Genomic DNA, 21,538 nt, shown 5'->3' with positions numbered 1-21,538 from the left:
CCTAAATTAGGCTAAACAGTAAGTAGAATATGAAAAAAAAAAAAAAAATCATCAATAGCGTGAAGCACGATTTTTTTTTTTATATATTTCTTTATCATCGAATTATCCATTGAAGCTGTGTGTTGACATTTTTAAATATATTAATAATATGTAATAGAGGTAATTATTATTATTACATTTTCAATATTGTTTTTACTTTAAGTATTATTATTATTTAAATTGTGGTGTGAAAATGTTCATTGTTAATTCCGTGTTTTTACTGTCTACGTCACTAATCGCTGTTGTTATTATTATTTTTATTATTATTACTGGTATCATACTGTTATATATTGTGTCTGCCGATGAAGTTCTGTTGTTGTTGTTGTCCCTCTCCGTTTTGTCCCCAGAAATTTCCTCTCTGTCTTTTTCTATCCCCTCCTGCTTCAATCCGGTTGCACCTAACACTAAATATATCCAAACATTTAAGAAAGTTAAATACTAATAATGCAACAAGAGATGTATCCCACACTTATCTTTGGTAAAGTAAATCTGTACAGCATGTACGTGCATCTACATCAACAATATTATTTGCCCATGTGGCTGGACCGGACAGGTAAAAAAAAACAAAAAAAAGAGTTTTAATCAGTTTTAATTAAATGGAAATAATTAAAATCCATTATAGGTAGATAAAAAATCAATTGTTTTAATTGCTTAAATTGTTTTGTTATTTTTGTTGTATAAGGGAATAAGTGGTAGAAAATGGATGGATGGATGGATTAATATTTCAATTACAATGCTATAATTCAGCTGGATTGAAAACACAAACACTTTTTATTCCTTATTGAGCTCACGTTTTCTACTCTTCATTAAAGCTTCACAAGTTGTTATCAGCAGCATCCCTCTGACATTATTTCAGACACGTGTCGAATGAACTTTGCTGTGCGTTCCCTCCAGGTTTAAGATGCAGCAGGTGAACATCGTGGGCTCCAGTCCCCTCAGCGCCCCCTCCAGGCTGATCCAAACCTTGCAGGCGGCCCCGGACACGCCCCCCTCCAACCTCACCTTGCTGTCTGCTACACAGACCAGCCTTTGCTTCAGCTGGAAGGTACCGGGATACAAACTGTTCCGCTTCTTCGTTTGACTGATGGGGAGTGTGTGAGCCGTGTGTATTCTAAGTGTGAGTGTGTGCGTGCGTGTGTGTGTGTGTGTGTGTGTTCACCAGTATCAGTGCCTTCTAACCTGTAATCAACAACTCCCCGCCTTCCACAAAGCTGTCATATCACGCCATCTCTGCAAAGCATCACAACATTTTCGTTTTATCCATTTTTTTCCCCTGCCTCGTCGTCTTTTATCATTGCGTACTTTGGGAATTTTTTCATTTTGAAATTAGAATGTAAGAAGCGGCCTGTCAAATCCAACATAGACAGCAGGTAGCTAGTTACCTGTGCAGCATGGCAATGTCTCTTTAACCACCATTAGCTTTTCAGCCACGTTGTTTTTCAATTCAGTGTTGCAACCTTCCTATTACCTACCGTATTTTACGGACTATAGAGTGCATCGGTATACATATAAGCCGCACCCACTAAATTTCAGAAGAACACTATAAGCCACATATGTGAAATGAGTTATTTACACAGAAATATTTTGTAAATATTTATTTACATACCTTAACTGTTTCCAAACAAGGGTCTGTAACACGGCAGTAAAACGGCCGGTTAAACAAAACAGACCTCATCGTCATGGACCCACTAGCTGCGGAAGCTAGCTCTTCAACCTAACTCCACGGTGACGTTTTGGTGAATTTACTGAGAGATTTGTGAAACTGAAACAACACAAAAAGAATGCCATTATAAGTTAATAATACTAACACAGACGTTGGGTGTGTTAGCATATTAGCTAATGCTAACGCTGCTAGCATTATTACATTATGATAGCATGTACAAATATGCATGAAAACACTTCACCACACATTGAACAGTTTAGTAAGTACGAAGTGTTTTAGTTATATTGTAAAACTTACAAACGTTACTTGTAGTAATGAATGAAGAATCCATCCATCCATCCATTTCCTACCGCTTGTCCCTTTCGGGGTTGCGGGGGGGTGCTGGAGGCTATCTCAGCTGCATTCTGGCGTAAGGCGGGGTACACCCTGGACAAGTCGCCACCTCATCGCAGGGCCAACACAGATAGACAGACAACATTCACACTCACATTCACACATTAGGACCATACAAGTAAAAAAGTTATGGACGACAAGAAGACGGAACAGCACTTGTACTTCCGGTTTAAAGCACTAAACCGAAGGAAATATTGTACACGCTCACCCCACACCACCTGCAGTGAGCGAAGTCATCCAAAAGATGGCGCCGTAGCACAAACAATAACACACCTTTTCAAACTATTTGAAACAAAACATTATAGCCGTTAGTTAAGAAAAATCCATATATCAGTCGCACCGTTGGCAGGATTCAAAGCGTAGAGAAAAAGTTGCGGCTTATAGTCCGTAATATACGATATATATGTTCAGATGATCTTCTAAGAAGTGCACAATGCGTCATACACTCATAAGTGGCCTCTGGAGCTCTTTTGGGTAGGATGTAATAAATAATGGCACAGCGGCGAAATTGAGGTGACAGTGCATAAAGGGGAAGAAAAGGGGAGGCGCGCATGAGGTGACGGTGACAGGAAATGAGAGAGGAAGCGAGGACAAAGACGATGATGAAGGGTGAAGAGGACATCGAGAAGAAGAAGAGGATGATCATGGGATGCAATGTCAAAGGGGAGAATATTGTAAAAGGATTTTTAAGACCTGCTTAAAGAGTCCGACCCCATCATGTCTTTCAAATGACCATTTTCTAAAGTGTGCTTTCTTTACTGTGTCCTTTATGTGACAATGTAGACTCCTGTGCAGCAGTACCTCATCTTGGGAGCTGCATTGGTTGTGTGACGGAGCTCATTCAAAACACTCAAATAAGTGTTGCCCATTGAAATCAGTTATAGTATTTTATCTCTTTAAATGGCTAAATATTAGTTTGTACTGTAACACTTGTAAAGTGTATTTAAATGAAAACTTTGTTACAAATAAAATCGATTATTATTACCGTATTTTTCGGATTATAAATCGCTCCGGAGTATAAGTCGCACTGGCCGAAAACGCATAATAAAGAAGGAAAAAAACATATATAAGTCGCACTGGAGTATAAGTCGCATTTTTTGGGGAAATTTATTTGATAAAACCCAACACCAAGAATAGACATTTGAAAGGCAATTTAAAATAAATAAAGAATAGTGAACAACAGGCTGAATAAGTGTACGTTATATGAGGCATAAATAACCAACTGAGAACGTGCCTGGTATGTTAACGTAACATATTATGGTAAGAGTCATTCAAATAACTATAACATATAGAACATGCTATACGTTTACCATCACAATCACTCCTGATTGCTAAATCCCATGAAATCTTCTTCCTCGTTGTCGACTCTGGTATGTCCTTTCTTTCTGCTGCTTGATCGCCGTTTTCTGCTGCATATTTCACTACGTCCGGCTTGTACTCTGCAGTATATGATTTCCTTTTCGGTGCCATTTTTGTTCAGCCCTTCTCAGTTTTTATAAATTACCGCCAATGTTGAAATAATCCGTTTTAATAGCTACGGATGTAGCAGCAGTTAGCATCCCATGACCCACAATGCACTTCTGCCATGACGCACAATGTACTTCTGCCATGACCCGCCCCCGCCGAATTCTTATTGGTTGACGTGTCTGACGATTGCGGACATTTGCTTCGTCTCTTACGCGAATGAGATAAATAATATTATTTGATATTGTACGGTAATGTGTTAATAATTTCACAAATAAGTCGCTCCGGAGTATACATATGTCACACCCCCGGCCAAACTGTGAAAAAAACTGCGACTTATAATCCGAAAAATACAATATTTATTATTTCTGGCGCAGCGTTGTGGCAGCCTACTCTGTTCAGCGGTCCTTGAACGCACCGTAAAAACACCTCTGTCTGGTATACCTCCGAGTAATGAGATAACTCTGTTCTAAAAGAGCATAGTTTGTAGGTTCAATGTGTACAAAAAATGATCTTAGTTGCGCAGACAGTGATGTGTTTAGGTTGGTGTATGTTATTTTTTTAATGGTGAAAGACAGTAATGTCTCTTGTTTTCATGTTAGCAGTTAAGCTAGCGAGCTGACGCCACTCTGTCAGTTTATCAAAGTGCAGTTATCAATCACGGTTTTTCCATCATTATTTCTTTAAAACAGTAATACTAACCCTTGGGCGTTTTACCGTGGTTATCTTTATTACCGTTTATCGCTTTGCATATTACCCATCATGCTTTGTAGTGGCCTTAGATGGGTGTAATTTTGACAGGTGTATGGTTCTTAGACGTTTTTATAATTTCCACACGGTGCGGTGGGTAAGTTACGTTGTGTCAAATTTGTGTTGACGTGTTGTTTTTAACTTGATGTGTTATTTATATTTTATACACTACCGTTCAAAAGTTTGGGGTCACCCAAACAATTTTGTGGAATAGCCTTCATAAGAACAAGAATAGACTGTCGAGTTTCAGATGAAAGTTCTCTTTTTCTGGCCATTTTGAGCGTTTAATTGACCCCACAAATGTAATGCTCCAGAAACTCAATCTGCTCAAAGGAAGGTCAGTTTTGTAGCTTCTGTAACGAGCTAAACTGTTTTCAGATGTGTGAACATGATTGCACAAGGGTTTTCTAATCATCAATTAGCCTTCTGAGCCAATGAGCAAACACATTGTACCATTAGAACACTGGAGTGATAGTTGCTGGAAATGTGCCTCTATACACCTATGTAGATATTGCACCAAAAACCAGACATTTGCAGCTAGAATAGTCATTTACCACATTAGCAATGTATAGAGTGTATTTCTTTAAAGTTAAGACTAGTTTAAAGTTATCTTCATTGAAAAGTACAGTGCTTTTCCTTCAAAAATAAGGACATTTCAAAGTGACCCCAAACTTTTGAACGGTAGTGTAGTTGCACCATGGGCGAGAAAGGTGGTTTAGACTGCTACATAGAAATCTATGCTCATTCTTAGTTACGATATACAACAGTCTGGGGGCTGGTGTGTGTGTGTGCGTGTGTGTTTTATCTATATACAGTCACGATCAAAAGTTTACATACACTTGTAAAAAACATAATGTCATGGCTGTCTTGAGTTTCCGATACTTTCTACAACTCTTGGTTCTTTTATGAATTTATTATGGGTCTACTGAAAATGTGACCAAATCTGCTGGGTCAAAAGTATACATACAGCAATGTTAATATTTTGGTTACATGTCCCTTTGGCAAGTTTCACTGCAAATAGGCGCTTTTGGTAGCCATTCACAAGCTTCTGGCAAGCTTCTGGTTGAATTGTTGACCACTCCTCTTGACAAAATTGGTGCAGTTCAGCTAAATGTGTTGGTTTTCCAGCCTCTCCCAGAGTCTGAGTACAACAGCAGTCCTGAGACGGTGGGCTACCGGCTTCGTTTGCGGAGGCCAGATGGTCTCGCTGAGGATCGGACCGTGGAGGTAGAAGGGGCAGGCGCTGGCAAAGTCACCGTGGAGGGCCTGGCTCCTTGGACCTACCACCAAGCCCAAATACAATCCTACAACTCCATCGGACCCGGGCCGTGGAGCGCCACGGTCACAACGCGCACTGCAGACTCTGGTAAGACCTCCTGACTCCTGCCTCCTCAAGTCCTCTACACTCTGCTTCTGACTCAGTGAGGAAAAGACTGACAGCAGGACGGTGGAGGCGATAAAGCTGAAGATTGATTCCTAGCGTGAAGTAGCACTGAGTCAAATAAGTGTGTGTGTGTGTGCGTGTGTGTGTGTGTGTGTGTGTGTGTGTGTTCTACAGTCCCATCAGGCTCGCCTGTCAGTGTGACTGCTGATGCTGTGAGCTCCTCCAAAATTCTCCTCACGTGGTCTCCTGTCCCTCAGGCAAAGCGAAATGGGGACATCCTGGGATACAAGGTGCATATAACACATACGTGGAATTTTCACTCGACCACTTCAAACCATTACCACCCTCTGACACTTATACACACACACACACACCGTCTCCCCTGAGTCACCCAGACACCCAGACTTTCACAGTTTTGCAAAAAAAAAAAAAAAAAAGGCCTAATATGATGTAATGTCCGGTAACTCCAGTGTACGAGCTGCTGAGAGCCCCTAGCTGCTAGAAGGACCGACTATATGCATGCTTAGTGTTTCATGTTTAATGCCATCTCATGCAATCACACTGAATGAGAAAGTTCTCTTTTTTTTTAAATGACCAGGCAATGTTTGAAGTAGCATTTAAACTTTCTTAACGGTCAAAAACTAGTTCAGCTCTGGCAAATACTTTTACTGTTTTGAATGTGAGTCTACTTGTTGAGGCTGCGTCTTCTTTTGGAATAGGTGTTGCATACATAAACACAAAAAAACACAGAACAAGCAAAGCAACCTGCTGAGAAACCCATTTTCTGCTTGCACGTCATCCAGTAAGACAACATTATGCACCTCTAAAAGTGTTTTTACAACTGCTTTTTTTTTTCTTTTGAGCAAATCGAAATGTTTTCATCTGGAACGAGACAAAATGGTTTTATTAATATAGCCAGAGTTTGAATCTCTGAAGTATTTTCAATTCAAATGTACGGGCCTTATGGGGATTCTAAGGACACAAAAACATTTACCAACAGGTGAGAAAAGTGGGTTTTGCATAGTTAAAATCACATGAATTACATTAAGCACTCTAATCTGATTCAACATTTCTCAATGGCACACGCCAAATATCTTAGTCAATATAGACAATTTGTCCAAAAATTAGGTGGGTGCAGTTTATAATTAGATGCGCTCTATAGCCCGGAAATGACGGTCATTTTATTTAGGAATGTGACAATTAGGGATGTGTACAGAATCTGGTACTTTTTTGGCAGTGACCGAATCCAGTTGGTCATATTACGATTCACGTCAAATCCAACGGTGCCATGTTACCGTACCTGGGTTGTGCATGATGCCAACTCAGCCAGTTCTTGGCACTTCAGCACCTGGCGATCACTCCAGTGTCATGATCCGTGGTCCGGATCATGTTTTTGTGTTTTCTGTTAGTTTTGGACTTCTTGTGTTATTGCTTGTGCACCTGTGAGTTTGTTTGGTCACCATGGTTACTTGATTTTCACCTGCCCTGCACGCGCACCTGTTACTCATCAGAGACTCTATTTAGTTCTGCCTTTTCCGGTCACTCGGTGTGGAGTCATTGTTTTTGCGTCACACCTTTGACTAAGTAAGTTTTTGATTATGCCATGTCCTAGTCCATGCTAAGAAATTAGCTTCATGTGTTTTAGGCACGTTTGCCTTTTTTGTTGTTTTGCCTGCATTTTGGTAGTTTGGATTATTTACGTTTAATAAACCAAAGCCTACCTTCACGCTGTCGTCCGGAGCCGTCCATTGTTGCGTTGAGAGAACGAACCGCAGCAAACTGCACCCCCTATGTGACAGAATGACTCCACCATGGCAATGTTCTCTCGCACCTGGCCACACGGAGATTGAGACGCGCTGGCGAAAGCGGAAGCCAGCCAGAAAGGCTTCGTTTCGCCATCAGGGTGCGTCATTCCCCCAAACTCCTCCTCCGGACAGCAATACTCCATGGGCAACCCAGTCTTCCTCGCCGCCATTGTTTGGTAATCCCATCACACATTTTGCTAAGCAATTCACCGATTGGGCTGTCAGTCAGCTGGAGACCCGCACGGATGACGTCATCCCGCCCACTGTGGATGACGTCAGAGACGAAGATTTTTTTTTTAATTCTTCTGACTCTTTCTGTCAGCAATCTCCTAAAGACTTTAATTCTAAAATTAAACATTATCAGGACATTCTTTTGAAATTTAGATGTCAGCCACAGTCTCCTTCTGAGTGCCAAGCTCCGCTCCCTAGGACTCTAGCCCCGCCCACGTCATTGACCTTTTCCTCTCGTCCTCCTACACGACCTCAGGTGGGGGATGGGAAAAGACATTTTGGACAATTTAGAGGGGAGGATTTTGCCCCCCTCCTGACCTCCCGCCACCCACCCTTAAAGACTGTTCCAGACCGCAAGGAACGCGTCTGGTATCCGCCCCTTGAGGGGGGGGCTGGGGCCGGGGGCTGTGCTGGTGGGGTGGCTCAGCTGCGCCCAACCAGGCAGCAACCTCCACCCCGGCCGCCACCACCAGTCTTTCGGCATGCCAGGCCGCGACCCCCAGCTAGACCGCCTCCGCCATGCTCATGGCCACCATCATCTCCGGTGGGCTTGCAAACGCCACCATCTCCTGTACCTGCACCACGCCAGACGCCTGTACCTGTACCACGCCAGACGCCTGTACCTGTACCACGCCAGACGCCTGTACCTGTACCTGCACCACGCCAGACGCCTGTGCCTGCACCACGCCAGACGCCTGTGCCTGCTCCTCGCCCTACGCCTGTGCCTGCTCCTCGCCATACGCCTGTGCCTGCACCACGCCAGACGCCTGTGCCTGCACCACGCCAGACGCCTGTGCCTGCACCACGCCAGACGCCTGTGCCTGCTCCTCGCCATACGCCTGTGCCTGCACCACGCCAGACGCCTGTGCCTGCTCCTCGCCAGACGCCTGTGCCTGCACCACGCCAGACGCCTGTGCCTGCTCCTCGCCAGACTCCTGTGCCTGCACCACGCCAGACGCCTGTGCCTGCACCACGCCAGACGCTTGTTCCTGCACCACGCCAGACACCTGTGCCTGCACCACGCCAGACACCTGTGCCTGCACCACGCCAGACGCCTGTGCCTGCTCCTCGCCAGACGCCTGTGCCTGCTCCTCGCCAGACGCCTGTGCCTGCTCCTCGCCAGACGCCTGTGCCTGCTCCTCGCCAGACGCCTGTGCCTGCTCCTCGCCAGACGCTGGTGCCTGCTCCTCGCCAAGCTTCGTCGCCTGCTGCCACACCTGACTCGCCGCCGGTGCCTGCTGCCACGCCTGACTCGCCGCCGGTGCCTGCTACCACACATGTCTCATCTACTGCGGCGTCCACGCCTGCCTTGTCCGCGGCTTCCAAGCCTGCCATGACGGCGCCGACGCGCCCACTTCCCCGTCGACAACGGATGTGGCCGCTTCCTGGTCGTCCGCCTCGCCAAGTGCGCCCACCTCCCCGTCGGCCACGAATGTGGCCATTCCCTGGTCGCCCGCCTCGCTTGCTGCAGCGGCGTTCCACTCGCCGCCGCCACTTGACTTTGCCTCGGTGGATTCGGGGACACTTGGCCTGGCGACCCACCTCCAAGTCCTCCCTCCGTCCGCCCGTGACTTTTGACCCTGCTTGTTTTTTGTTTTTGTTTTCATATGGACATCTGGTATCTGTCCTTGAGGAGGGCGTTCTGTCATGATCCGTGGTCCGGGTCATGTTTTTGTGTTTTCTGTTAGTTTTGGACTTCTTGTGTTATTGCTTGTGCACCTGTGAGTTTGTTTGGTCACCATGGTTACTTGATTTTCACCTGCCCTGCACGCGCACCTGTTACTCATCAGAGACTCTATTTAGTTCTGCCTTTTCCGGTCACTCGGTGTGGAGTCATTGTTTTTGCGTCACACCTTTGACTAAGTAAGTTTTTGATTATGCCATGTCCTAGTCCATGCTAAGAAATTAGCTTCATGTGTTTTAGGCACACTTGCCTTTTTTGTTGTTTTGCCTGCATTTTGGTAGTTTGGATTATTTACGTTTAATAAACCAAAGCCTACCTTCACGCTGTCGTCCGGAGCCGTCCATTGTTGCGTTGAGAGAACGAACCGCAGCAAACTGCACCCCCTATGTGACATCCAGCAGCACTGAAAGCGGACTAGGTAATGTTGAAATTTTCAATGCCAACAAAGTAATTGACTCAAAAAACTCTGCATTGTAAGTTAAGTACGACTCCACTTTTCTAAAAATGCTCTAGCCTGATGCTAATCTACATTGGCTTTGCTATTGACATGTTAATGATGAGCATTAGCGATTTTACATGGCGATATCAGCACCTGCAAGTTTGTCCATGAAATCTACCAACAAAATGCAGGTTACAATCAAACAGCTGGTGCGTGGTACAATATTTACAGTATTAACACTTTCTAGGGCGCAACCAAAATCACACCATAAACTATACACTACTGCCCTCTGTCTTGGTCTTGCAAATGTAATTACAACCTAATGCCATACTAGCAAATGATAATATGATGATAATAAAAGATGATATAACAACTAGATAGCAGTTGTCATAATCAGCAATTTTTCTTGGTAGTAGCATCATGTTTGTAGCGCAATCCAAGATCAGTTCTTAATCGTTTTAATTTAAGATCAGCATAGCATTACTGTTGGGTACAGGGGGAGTAGACGGCACAGACAACAAGGGGCGTAGTATAGCTCTATGATTTATTATATATCTACTATATATATATATTTATATATATATAATAACAAAACAATAATATTAATAAACAAGGGAATGGAGTGTGACAAAAATCCAAGGGTGTATGGTGTGAGACTATGTGTAGGAACTGAAGAGTGTTACCAGGGGTGTTAAACGAGAGGTGAAGTCCGAGTCCGGGGGGGGGGGGGGGGCAAGACAAGCTCGGACATCCGTGAGCAGGCGGGTAGTCAGGGCGATAGAGAGGCGTCAAAGGGCCGTGTCCAAGCAGGAGGTTGAGATCCAAGAGGCAGTCAGGGAGGCTAAGGGAACAAGGAAAGACGAGACACACAGCTCGTCAACGCGGGAACAGAGGTCTGCTGTTAGAGCGACGAGGAGGACACGACAATCAATACGACAAGAAAGAAAACACGGAGAACAAAGAGTGCGCATAGAGCTTGACATGTAGGCTTACTGTACGGGAACAGACGATTACGTTCTGGCCCAGAACGCAGGTCTGCACTGGCTTAAGAAGCCCAGGAAGATCATCAACAACAGGTGCGCTGAGTGCTGATTGATTGGAGCTGCTTGCTGCCGCCCGAGGGATGCGTGCACGAGATGAGCGGCCGCGGGCGTGTCCCGAGGTGCGCTCCACGGGGCTCATCGATGAATGCGCAGCTATTTTTGCTAATATTACGGCGGACATCACGTCAGTATGACGCTAAATGCGCTAATCCTCATGGAAAATGTGGTCTTTTTCTGGCAAAACACTACCGCTTTGGCCCACTGGCGCCGCCAAAATCAACCAAGACTGAAAGTTCTTAAGTGGGGCTTTAAAAGCTGTAAGAGGGCGGAATATGTTTAAAGCACATTGGACAGTTAGCGGCCTCTTGGCATAAACGTCTCTTTTAATTAATGACTTTTTCAAAGTAGTTTTCCAACAATGAAAATAAACAAGTACATGTGCTCTTTTTGTTTTCAACCACCCTGATCCTCTGTTATGTTGCTTTTCACAGCCTCCCACACTTTCCCCTGAGGATTTATCTGCATGTACTTTATTGTTTGATCCCGGAATAAAGAGACAACATGTAGCGGTTTGTCTCTGTTTTTGCGACACGGCACGTCTCTTTTTGAGCGCAACACAACGAGGAACAAAAACATTCCCGCTAATGTGAGAGTGAAATTGTGTACGGCGTAATGTGAAAGTGAAATTTTGTACGGCGTCTTAATCCGCGCGCTTCGACCAGACAGCGGAACAAAAGCAGGGAATAAAGGGGATTTCTCCTCACTCGTGTTGACATGCTTGTGTTAATATGCAAAGTAACTCCTCAAGCAGCATCATCTCTTGTTTTTGAGCTTGAAAAATGCAGCTTATATAATGCGTTAGCCCCGAGCACATGGCACACTTATGGCTCTCCCTCGTGAGAGGAGCACACTGAAGCACTCAGCGTGCCCGCTGCTACTCGCTATTAGAGCCTGAAAAGTTCTCCTGCCACCTGCCACCAGCAGCTTCTGACTTTTTCTTCTGCACTTCCATCAAGGCAGGACTGACATTTATTCTCCTGGCAAGCTGTCTTAAGTGAGGCAGAACATTTGAGAGGCTCTGGGAGAAGTTTCCGGCACATATTCTTTGAACTGCGACGCGTTCAGGACCTGTGTGTCATGATGTTTTCTTCTCCAGTAAAAATGTCCAACAATAGATAGCTCAGACTGGAGTCCATTGCTTTGGAGTATGACAACTGTGTGCTCTCTGATGTGCTGTCGCCGAGCTGCAACAAGTGGTAAATCATCATGAAAACACCCGATCAGCATTAAATATGCTTTACATACAACTTAGATTCACTTTAATAATTTAAAGCGATCTAATACAAGAGTTTGTCTAGAACAGGGGTCGGCAACCCAAAACGTTGAAAGAGCCATATTGGACCAAAAATAGAAAAATCTAATCTGTCTGGAGCCACAAAAAATGATAAGTCTTTATATAAGTCTTATAATGAAGGCAACACATGACGTGTCTATAGTAGCTATATTAACCTACTATCAACATGACTGTAAAAGTCTTATATAAGTGTTATAATGAATACAACACATGATGTAAGTGTGTATATTAGCTATAAAAGCCTACTATCAAAATGACTTTAAAAGTCTTATATAAGTGTTATAATGAAGGAAACACATGATGTAAGTGTCTATATTAGCTATATTAGCCTACTATCAAAAAATGAGGCATAACAATGCAATATGTACATACAGCTAGCCTAAATAGCATGTTAGCATCGATTAGCTTGCAGTCATGCACTGGCCAAATATGCCTGATAGCACTCCAACAAGTCAATAACATCAACAACAGCATTAGCGCACAGTATAAAACGTTTGGTGGACAAAATGAGACAAAGAAGGAGTGGAAGATTTTACATGTAAACAAACTGTTGCGTCACAGTCCACACTATAGTGAGTTTAAGAACCGCCGAAATTAGTAGTACAAAACGATGTTCATTGAAGCATACACACAAACATAATTAAACATTTATAACAATTGGGAAGGTTTGTGTCATGTTTGTCCTCAAACGAAAAATTTATTTTTTTCCCCATCTTTTGAAAACTGCTCCAGGGAGCCACTAGGACGGCACTAAAGAGCCGCATGCGGCTCGAGAGCCGCGGGTTGCTGAACCCCGGTCTAGAACATTACTGCATTCATTACGCACAAGTCTTAAAGGATACAGAGCAGTTGTACCAATGCAAACAAGTTTTTTTTAATTTTCCTGAGGGAACTCTCCTGAAGGAATCAATAAAGTACTATCTATCTAATAAACATGGTTTTAATGGGGCCTTGTTTTGCGAAACCAACTTTTTCTTACCACAAGCTGGGCTGTCGTGTCACGTCATAACTGTTTTTCTTTTTAATTCACACGATGGTCAAGCAGCTTGAGCGTGGCATTAAAACAAGTGACAAAGAAGTGGTTCATAAAAGTGATAAAGTCAGGGAAAAAACTTAAAGTGCGTCGAAGGAAATGGCTCTTAAAAATATCACTTTCATCAACTTGTGGAATACAATGGGACAATGCTCGCTTTGTATAATGTTTGTTTGAACATTTGATTTGTTTGAGAAACTTTCTGTGATGCAATCAAGTTTATTCTCTACTATATTAATAGTGTTTGAGAGCAGAACTAAACGTAAGAAAAGGATAAGAGATTGCATTAGTTTATGTTCTTTTGTGGTTGCTATGCCTAAATATAACTATGAAGACCTTGCTTGTTAAGTCCTAGTAATACATATTGTGACTGTCGGTCCAATCCTTAGGAGTACAAATTGAAATTGTAAGGATGTGTGAATGTATGAAATGTTTAGAAAATTATTTAGTGAGTAAGTAAGTACATTTTATTTATAAAGCACTTTTCACAGATAAAATCACAAAGCGTTATACAAAACATAGGTGAAGTAAAACAACAATTCAATTAAAACAGGGGCAACATCATAAAAAGGATACAAATGATAGTTAAAAGGTGCATTAACTAAAGCTTTACTAAAAAGAGAAGTTTTCAAATGTTTCTTAAAAGTGTCAACACAGTCAAGATCACGGAGGGACTGCTGCAAGTTGTTCCAGAGTCTGGGAGCTATAGCCTGGAATGCCAGGTCACCACAAGTTTTAAAATGAGTTTTTGGAATCTTTAGAAGACCCTGGCCTGAAGACTGGAGGCTGCGCCCTGAAGAGCAGGAGCATAACAAGTCAGTTTAGGATTTAAGCTGGTGAAAATATTATTAATGTTGTACTTTATTACCTGACAGAGCACTTACAAATCATATAAAATTGTTAAGTGTATGGACTTTTAGAATGTTTTGTATATAATGAGCGTTTAATTGAATCCACTGTATTTTCGTTGTCGATTTTCATAACAGAACCTAAAAGCTTAGTTGTTGTCCAGGGAAGCCAAGTGCTTTATTCGACACATATGACCACATTATAGCGTCTTTGGTGATATTTGTTAGCATGAAGAAAATGTCCGTCTTTGGTGATATTTGTTAACATGAAGAAAATGTCCGTCTTTGGTGATATTTGTTAACATGAAGAAAATGTCCTTAATAGTATTAATAAACTAGACAAAATATGAACGTCACATCATAGAATCAACTGTAGACATGAATTGTAGATGAGACTAATGTTTGTAGATGGAAATCAACAGCAAACTAAATTATCCTTTTTGTCATTAGCGTCCCTGATCACAGCAGCACAGCACTTGTTATGTCAATCAAATAAGTTAATTAGCGATGCACGAATAAGTCCAACTTTATCTTTCATGGATTATTGCTTAATTTGTGGACCCCTCAGATGTAAAGACATGATTTGCCTCCAGTCTTTTGTTCTCTAAATCCTTGTAAGTGTCAAAGGAAGTGTGGTTGAGGGGAGCAGTAACATATTTGTGATTATGAATGGTTGAAATCTGTAAATACTTAAGTATAAATCCACTCCATCCTATTTTAAATATTTGTTCATTAGAGATGTCCGATAATATCGGGCTGCCGATATTATCGGCCGCTAAATGCTTTAAAAAGTAATATCGGAAATTATCGGTATCGGTTTCAAAAAGTAAAATTTATGACTTTTTAAAACGCAGCTGTACGGAGTGGTACACGGACGTAGGGAGAAGTACAGAGCGCCAATAAACCTTACAGGCACTGCCTTTGCGTGCCGGCCCAATCACATAATATCTACGGCTTTTCACACACACAAGTGAATGCAACGCATACTTGGTCAACAGCCATACAGGTCACACTGAGGGTGTACGTATAAACAACTTTAATACTGTTACAAATATGCGCCACACTGTGAACCCACACCAAACAAGAATGACAAACACATTTCGGGAGAACATCCGCACTGTAACACAACATAAACACAACAGAACAAATACCCCAACCCCGCCCACCTCAACCTCCTCATGCTCTTTCAGGGAGAGCATATCCCAAATTCCAAGCTGCTGTTTTGAGGCATGTTAAAAAAAAATAATGCACTTTGTGACTTCAATAATAAATATGGCAGTGCCATGTTGGCTTTTTTTTCCATAACTTGAGTTGATTTATTTTGGAAAACCTTGTTACATTGTTTAATGCATCCAGCGGGGCATCACAACAAAATTAGGCATAATAATGTGTTAATTCCACGACTGTATATATCGGTATCGGTTGATATCGGAATCGGTAATTAAGAGTTGGACAATATTGGATATCGGCAAAAAAGCCATAATCGGACATCTCTAGTGTTCATGATTGCTTCTATATTTGCCTTTAAGGCTTTCAAAATAAGCCCAAATCTGCAGTGATGCAGGTAAATAAACAGAAGCCTTACGGGACTCTCGACCATCGCCTAAAACCCAGAAGTGCCTCTAGGTCACGTGATTGCTACCCAGCAATTGGTACCTGTTTTTGTGTATTTGGGATCTGCAAAAGTCCCAATATGTGAAATCAAACCATATAGGCATTGCGGAAAAATGTATAAAACAATCTTGCCGTACTTCCTCCAAACAAGACGTTTGGAATTCAATTGGTGACGTCAGTGGATATCTCCATATATGGTAGAGATTTACCCGAAGAGTTTTGCGCGATACCGTCATTGTAGTTTGAAACGGTAGCCAATGAGCTGCTTCTTTTCCTTCATCCTCTTGTTGTGGGGCAGACTGGCTCGTATATGCACATGCATCCTCCACTGTTGCCATTTCTAATACAAAGTAGTGTATAGTTTTAACTTATATCTGTCAGTAGTCTCGCTATGGAAGCGCTAAAAACTACAACGTGGCTGTTTAAAGGGGTCATCCATCCATCCTTCCATTTTCTAACGCTTATCCCTCTCATATTATGACTTTGTTTTCTACATTTAAAACACTTCCTTGTGGTCAACATAACATGTAATGGTGGTTCTTTGGTCAAAATGTTGCATAGATTACGTTTTACAGACCATCTTCAAGCTGCTTTCTGACTGTCTCTTCAGAAAAATTACCTGCACATGCATTAAGGTTAAATATGCAAATTAGACGATGACATCACCTCCATTGGCCACTGTGGGATGCACCAAATAATCTATATAAATCATAGAAGATGTGTTGTGCAATACATTGTGGTCGTCTACAATGTTGTTTTTTATTTTGGTAAATACAAAAAATTGTATGCAGCTTTTATATTGGAGGTCATTAAATGGTGCAGCTGTTCCTAATGTTGTGACCGGTGATGGCATACAATGTTATATAGTATAGTTCATTCATTTTTGCGGTGTTGTGTATTCAGGTCTTGTACTCTGAGAAGGACTCAGAACAACCCCCCAGTGTTCTTGTGGCAGAAGGAGAGAGGAACATGTCGCTGCTTCTCATTGCGCTCCAAAAGTACACCGTATACTTGCTGCAGGTGCTGGCGTACACACGCTCGGGTGACGGCCCCCCAAGCAGCGCTGTCCTCCTAAGAACCAAAGAAGATGGTAAGACTTTCCAGTTTGTGTCTAAATGCTTGAATCGGTTTTCATCTCAAACCGCATTCCTATCGTCACAAAAAGTGGTCGAAATTCCAGATCAACTCATTTGTTTGCTTGAAGGCACAACTATTGTCATTTTAAATAATGGAAAGTGAAAACTATACAAAATATGTATTTTCACTATGGATGTTTGAACTGTACTTTCGGAAAATTCGATGAAATTTCTGAATTTTATGAACTAAAGGCATTTAACCTTAGAATCCAACATACACAAAATCATTGGGACACAACACGCAATCACTGAATGGATCATCTTGTTGCACTTTTTGATTTGGGGGCCGCATTTTGGTACCGATACCAAAATGCATATCGATACTTTTCCAAATAAAGGGAACTATGAAAAAATGTGCTTTATTTTAAAAGAAAATCTTACAATACATTAAACATATGTTTCCTATTGCACTCAAATAACAATTTTACAAGGTTAAAATATAAATGAAAAGGCATTAAACACATTGGGCTTTTCTTGTTGCACTCAAAGTACAATTTAGAATTTTCCATATTACATGTAATCTGCCATAATCAAGGATTAGGTTAGAATAGAACAGAACAGAAAATTCTACTGACATTATTTTAAATGCTTCATGATTTATGATTTATGGTTGCCATTCCTGGTCTGTGCTTTTAAGAAAAATACAATTATTACCGGATTATAAATCGCAGTTTTTTTCATAGTTGGCCGGGGGTGCGATCTATACTCTGGAGCGATTTATGTGTGAAATTATTAACACATTACCGTAAAATATCAAATAATATTATTTAGAAGCGACACCGAGGAAGAAGATTTCATGGGATTTAGCGATTAGGAGTGACAGATTGTTTGGTAAACGTATAGCATGTTCTATATGTTATAGTAATTTGAATGACTCTTACCATAATATGTTACGTTAACATACCAGGCACGTTCTCAGTTGGTTATTTATGCGTCATGTAATGTACACTTATTCAGCCTGTTGTTCACTATTCTTTATTTATTTTAAATTGCCTTTCAAATGTCTATTCTTGGTGTTGGATTTTATCAAATAAATTTCCCCCAAAAATGCGATTTATACTCTAGTGCAGGGGTCGGCAACCCGCGGCTCCGGAGCCGCATGCGGCTCCTTGACCACTCTGATGCGGCTCAGCTACATACATGCCGACCCCCCCGATTTTCCCAGGAGACTTATGGATGTCAGTGTCTCTCATAGACTACTCCCAGGAAAATATAATCCTATTTACACTCTAATTATTATATAAAGGGCATGCCCTAATTGCACTGCAGTAATTGTCCTCCATAGCATTTACATACAGCATGCCAGTCCAGCCACATGTTGCATGTTGTTATTACTTGCTCACACAGGAGACAGCAAAGCATACTTACTCATCAGCCACACAGCTTACACTGACGGTAGCCGTATCAAACAACTTTAACATTGTTACGTTACAAATATGCGCCACACTGTGAACCCACACCAAAAAAGAATGAAAAACACATTTCTGCAGAACATCCCACTGTAACACAACATAAACACAACACAACCATTACCCAGAATCCCATGCAGCCCTAACTCTTCCGGTCTACATTATACACCCCCGCTACCACCAAATCCCCCCACACATCAACCCCCCCCTCTCCGTGCGTTGGTTGAGCGGAAGAGTTAGGGCTGCATGGGATTCTGGGTATTGGTACCGTCAGTGTAAGATGTGTGGCTGTTGACTTAGTAGCCTTGCTGTCTGTAACGCTATCAAGCCAAAGCTGCATTCCACTTGTGGCCGAGCAGATACACTGTTTGGGCAGACTCTAGAGGGCGCCAAATGCAGTGTCATCACGCTATGATATTCGGGAGTCTCCCGGGAAAAATGAGAGGGTCGGCAAGTATGACGCAAGCGACATTCATTCCAAACTCGCGGGCTGCACTAACATCAAATTTCCACATTAAAGTACGTGCCGGTGCGTGTGTCTGAGACCCCTAGTTAACATAGCACAAAGCGTTTAAGCTTTGTATGCGGTGTTTTTCATTTTAAATTTTAAAAACATATTTTGTGGCTCCCATTACTTTCTTTAATGTGTGAAACTTGCCAAAATGGCTCTTTGAGTGGTAAAGGTTGCCGACCCCTGCTCTAGTGCGACTTATATATGTTTTTTTCCTTCTTTATTATGCATTTTCGGCCGGTGCGATTTATACTCTGGACCGATTTATAATCCGAAAAATACGGTAGTAAGTACTAAAAACAAAACTATGGATAAATGTAGCCAGATATGCCATGTAAGGGGTAAAACAAAAATTGTAGGAATTTGTTACAAAATGTTGTCATTTCACTTGCATTAGTTGACGCTAATTGGGCGGTTTTAACTACGCTAATATAAAACGCAAATATTTGGCCTCAAGCCAAGCAGCTGTGTGCGCGTCTACGTATCTACATGTTATGTATCTACATGTGCACAGCAATGGAGCTGGTTTAGTTAAGAGAGTAGTGTAAGTGTGTTTGCGAGAATGGCAATGTGTTGGCTGAGTGACGTCAGCGAGTGAGTGGGCGATTAAAAAGAGAGATAGGGAGCGTGTGCACTGCGCAGTAGAAGGATGAACGGGTCGTGTTGTGTTACCAAAATGTATTTCAATACTTTTCGTGGTGGCGGGGACACAATACACACGTCTTCAGCTAGGTGGCATGTAGGTTCTGATGCTAGCAACTTATAGAGTAGTTTGTACGGATACATAAATACAAATTAGCGGGTTCTCAATTCAATTTAGGGGGGTTGTGAAAAAAAATTATATCCCCAAGGGAGGGCATGACAAAAAAATAATTGAGAAGCACGCCTTATAGTGTAGAAAGGATGCTTGCGATGAACTTTAACAGCGTCACACACATTACAGCGTGCATGTTTGTGCAGATGCTGTTTACAAGAAGGGCATGAGCAGACTCTTTTTTCTGAGGAAGCTTAGGTCCTTTAATGTGTGCAGCAAGCTGTTGGAGATATTTTATCAGTCTGTTGTGGCCAGTGCACTGTACTTTGCAGTGGTTGGTTGGGGGAGCAGCACTAGCAAAAGGGACTCAAACCAGATTGATAATCTGATCCGGAAAGCCGGCCAAACTATTGGCACGCAATTGGAGGCGTTTGTGTCAGTGAGGGACAGGAGGACACTGGACAAACTGCTGGCCATCATGGACAATCCTTCCCATCCACTCCGCCTGACAATTAAGGGATAGCGGAGTTCATACTCCCAACAGGCTCCTTCACCTTCCTTCCCGCACTGTGCGATTCAAGAACTCCTTCATTCCACATTCCATCCAGCTGTATAATCACTCGCCATACAGCAATAGATGACATCTGCCTATTACCTGACACCTGACATGTTAGCTACTTCTCTTTGTTTATAATGTATATTTTCTATTTCCTGCTGGACCTACTCTCCATTTTAGGCTGCTGCTGTCATATACACTGTATATACTGTAATATTGTACATGGTCATTGGTTTATATTGTATATATGTTATAGACATAGTATAATATATCTGTATATAAATTACTCTGTACACATATTATGTATATATTCGTATATATGTTAGATTTTTTTTATAGCTATATTAGTCTATTTATACCTGTATTGTCCTTTCCATCATTGTAACTGAGCAACTGTGTTGAACAATTTCCCTTGTGGATCATTAAAGTTTGTCTAAGTCTAAGTCTAAGATAGAGAGATCGAGTGTCGTAACAACAGCATACTTTCTGGAATGGCAGCAACCTTTTGAATAATAAAACACAAGGACACACACATATTCTTCCACGAATACAAGCGGAAATGCACACACACACACACACACACATCATCAAGCACTGTCACATTTGAAAAGTTTTTCTCATTTCGGGGTGAAACCAGAACAAGTCAATTCGTCAACGTATAATGAACCTTCATCGTGCGCTCGTGTGTGTGTGCGTGTGCGCGTGCGTGTGTGTGTGCGTGTGCGTGCGTGTGACTCACAATGACAAGTATTTGATGGTGTGGAACATGTACTTCTATCAGGTTCAAAGGCAGAGACAGCAAGGTTAAGAGAAAATTACATTTTCTATTTTTGCATCTTTTAGAGGCCCGTCTTAAAAAATGTATAAGACACTCACTCTATACTGTGTATATGCTTGGGTGTGTGTGTGTATTTGTGTGGAGGGCAAAAGCATTCTCGCTTCCTCGTAGTCACATACTAAATATGTAAGTGCTTGATGTAACTGTGCTTGTCCTTTAGCTCTTTGTATATTATTAGTGGCCTGGTCCCATGCCAACTCTAATTTCTATTTTTGTCCTCCGCCCTCTCCCCAGTCCCAGGACCCCCCATCAGGGTGGTGTTTCCGGAGGTTCGCCTGTCTTCAGCAAGGGTGGTGTGGGAACCTCCCACAAACCCCAACGGCCTCATTTTAGGTATGAAAAAACACACAGACGGAACAACAACAACAACAACACACTTCATTTTTTTAAAAGTATGCACATAAACAGGAAATTAGAAGTTATATTTTCACTTTCATTTTCTAAACATAGACTAAAAACACATTTTCCCATAGTTGTTCCAAAATATCATCTGGCAAAATAAATTGCAATGGAATCTGTTTGATAGTGGAAGTAGTTTGTGCACAGGTCATTTTGACTGACCTCGCTTGTGGTCGATATGTTAGCGTGCG

General features: G+C 42.1%; 1 protein-coding gene across 3 annotated transcripts in view; it reads left to right on the top strand.

Moving 5' to 3' along the window:
• LOC133634106 (protein sidekick-1-like) overlaps window positions 1-21,538 on the top strand; it is a 962,694-nt gene that overhangs the window by 874,031 nt on the left and 67,125 nt on the right. For all 3 annotated transcript variants that reach the window (XM_062027111.1, XM_062027112.1, XM_062027113.1), the window contains 5 exons: window positions 934-1,084; window positions 5,438-5,675; window positions 5,868-5,983; window positions 16,648-16,834; window positions 21,183-21,281. In XM_062027111.1, coding sequence (XP_061883095.1) covers window positions 934-1,084; window positions 5,438-5,675; window positions 5,868-5,983; window positions 16,648-16,834; window positions 21,183-21,281 — 791 coding nt within the window. The remainder of the gene's footprint in view (window positions 1-933; window positions 1,085-5,437; window positions 5,676-5,867; window positions 5,984-16,647; window positions 16,835-21,182; window positions 21,282-21,538) is intronic.

The sequence above is a fragment of the Entelurus aequoreus genome, linkage group LG18 (genome assembly GCF_033978785.1).
Source record: "Entelurus aequoreus isolate RoL-2023_Sb linkage group LG18, RoL_Eaeq_v1.1, whole genome shotgun sequence".
NCBI classification, from domain to species: Eukaryota; Metazoa; Chordata; class Actinopteri; order Syngnathiformes; family Syngnathidae; genus Entelurus; species Entelurus aequoreus.
Note: the sequence above shows the minus strand (reverse complement) of the source record. Positions and strands in the feature narration are given on the sequence as shown.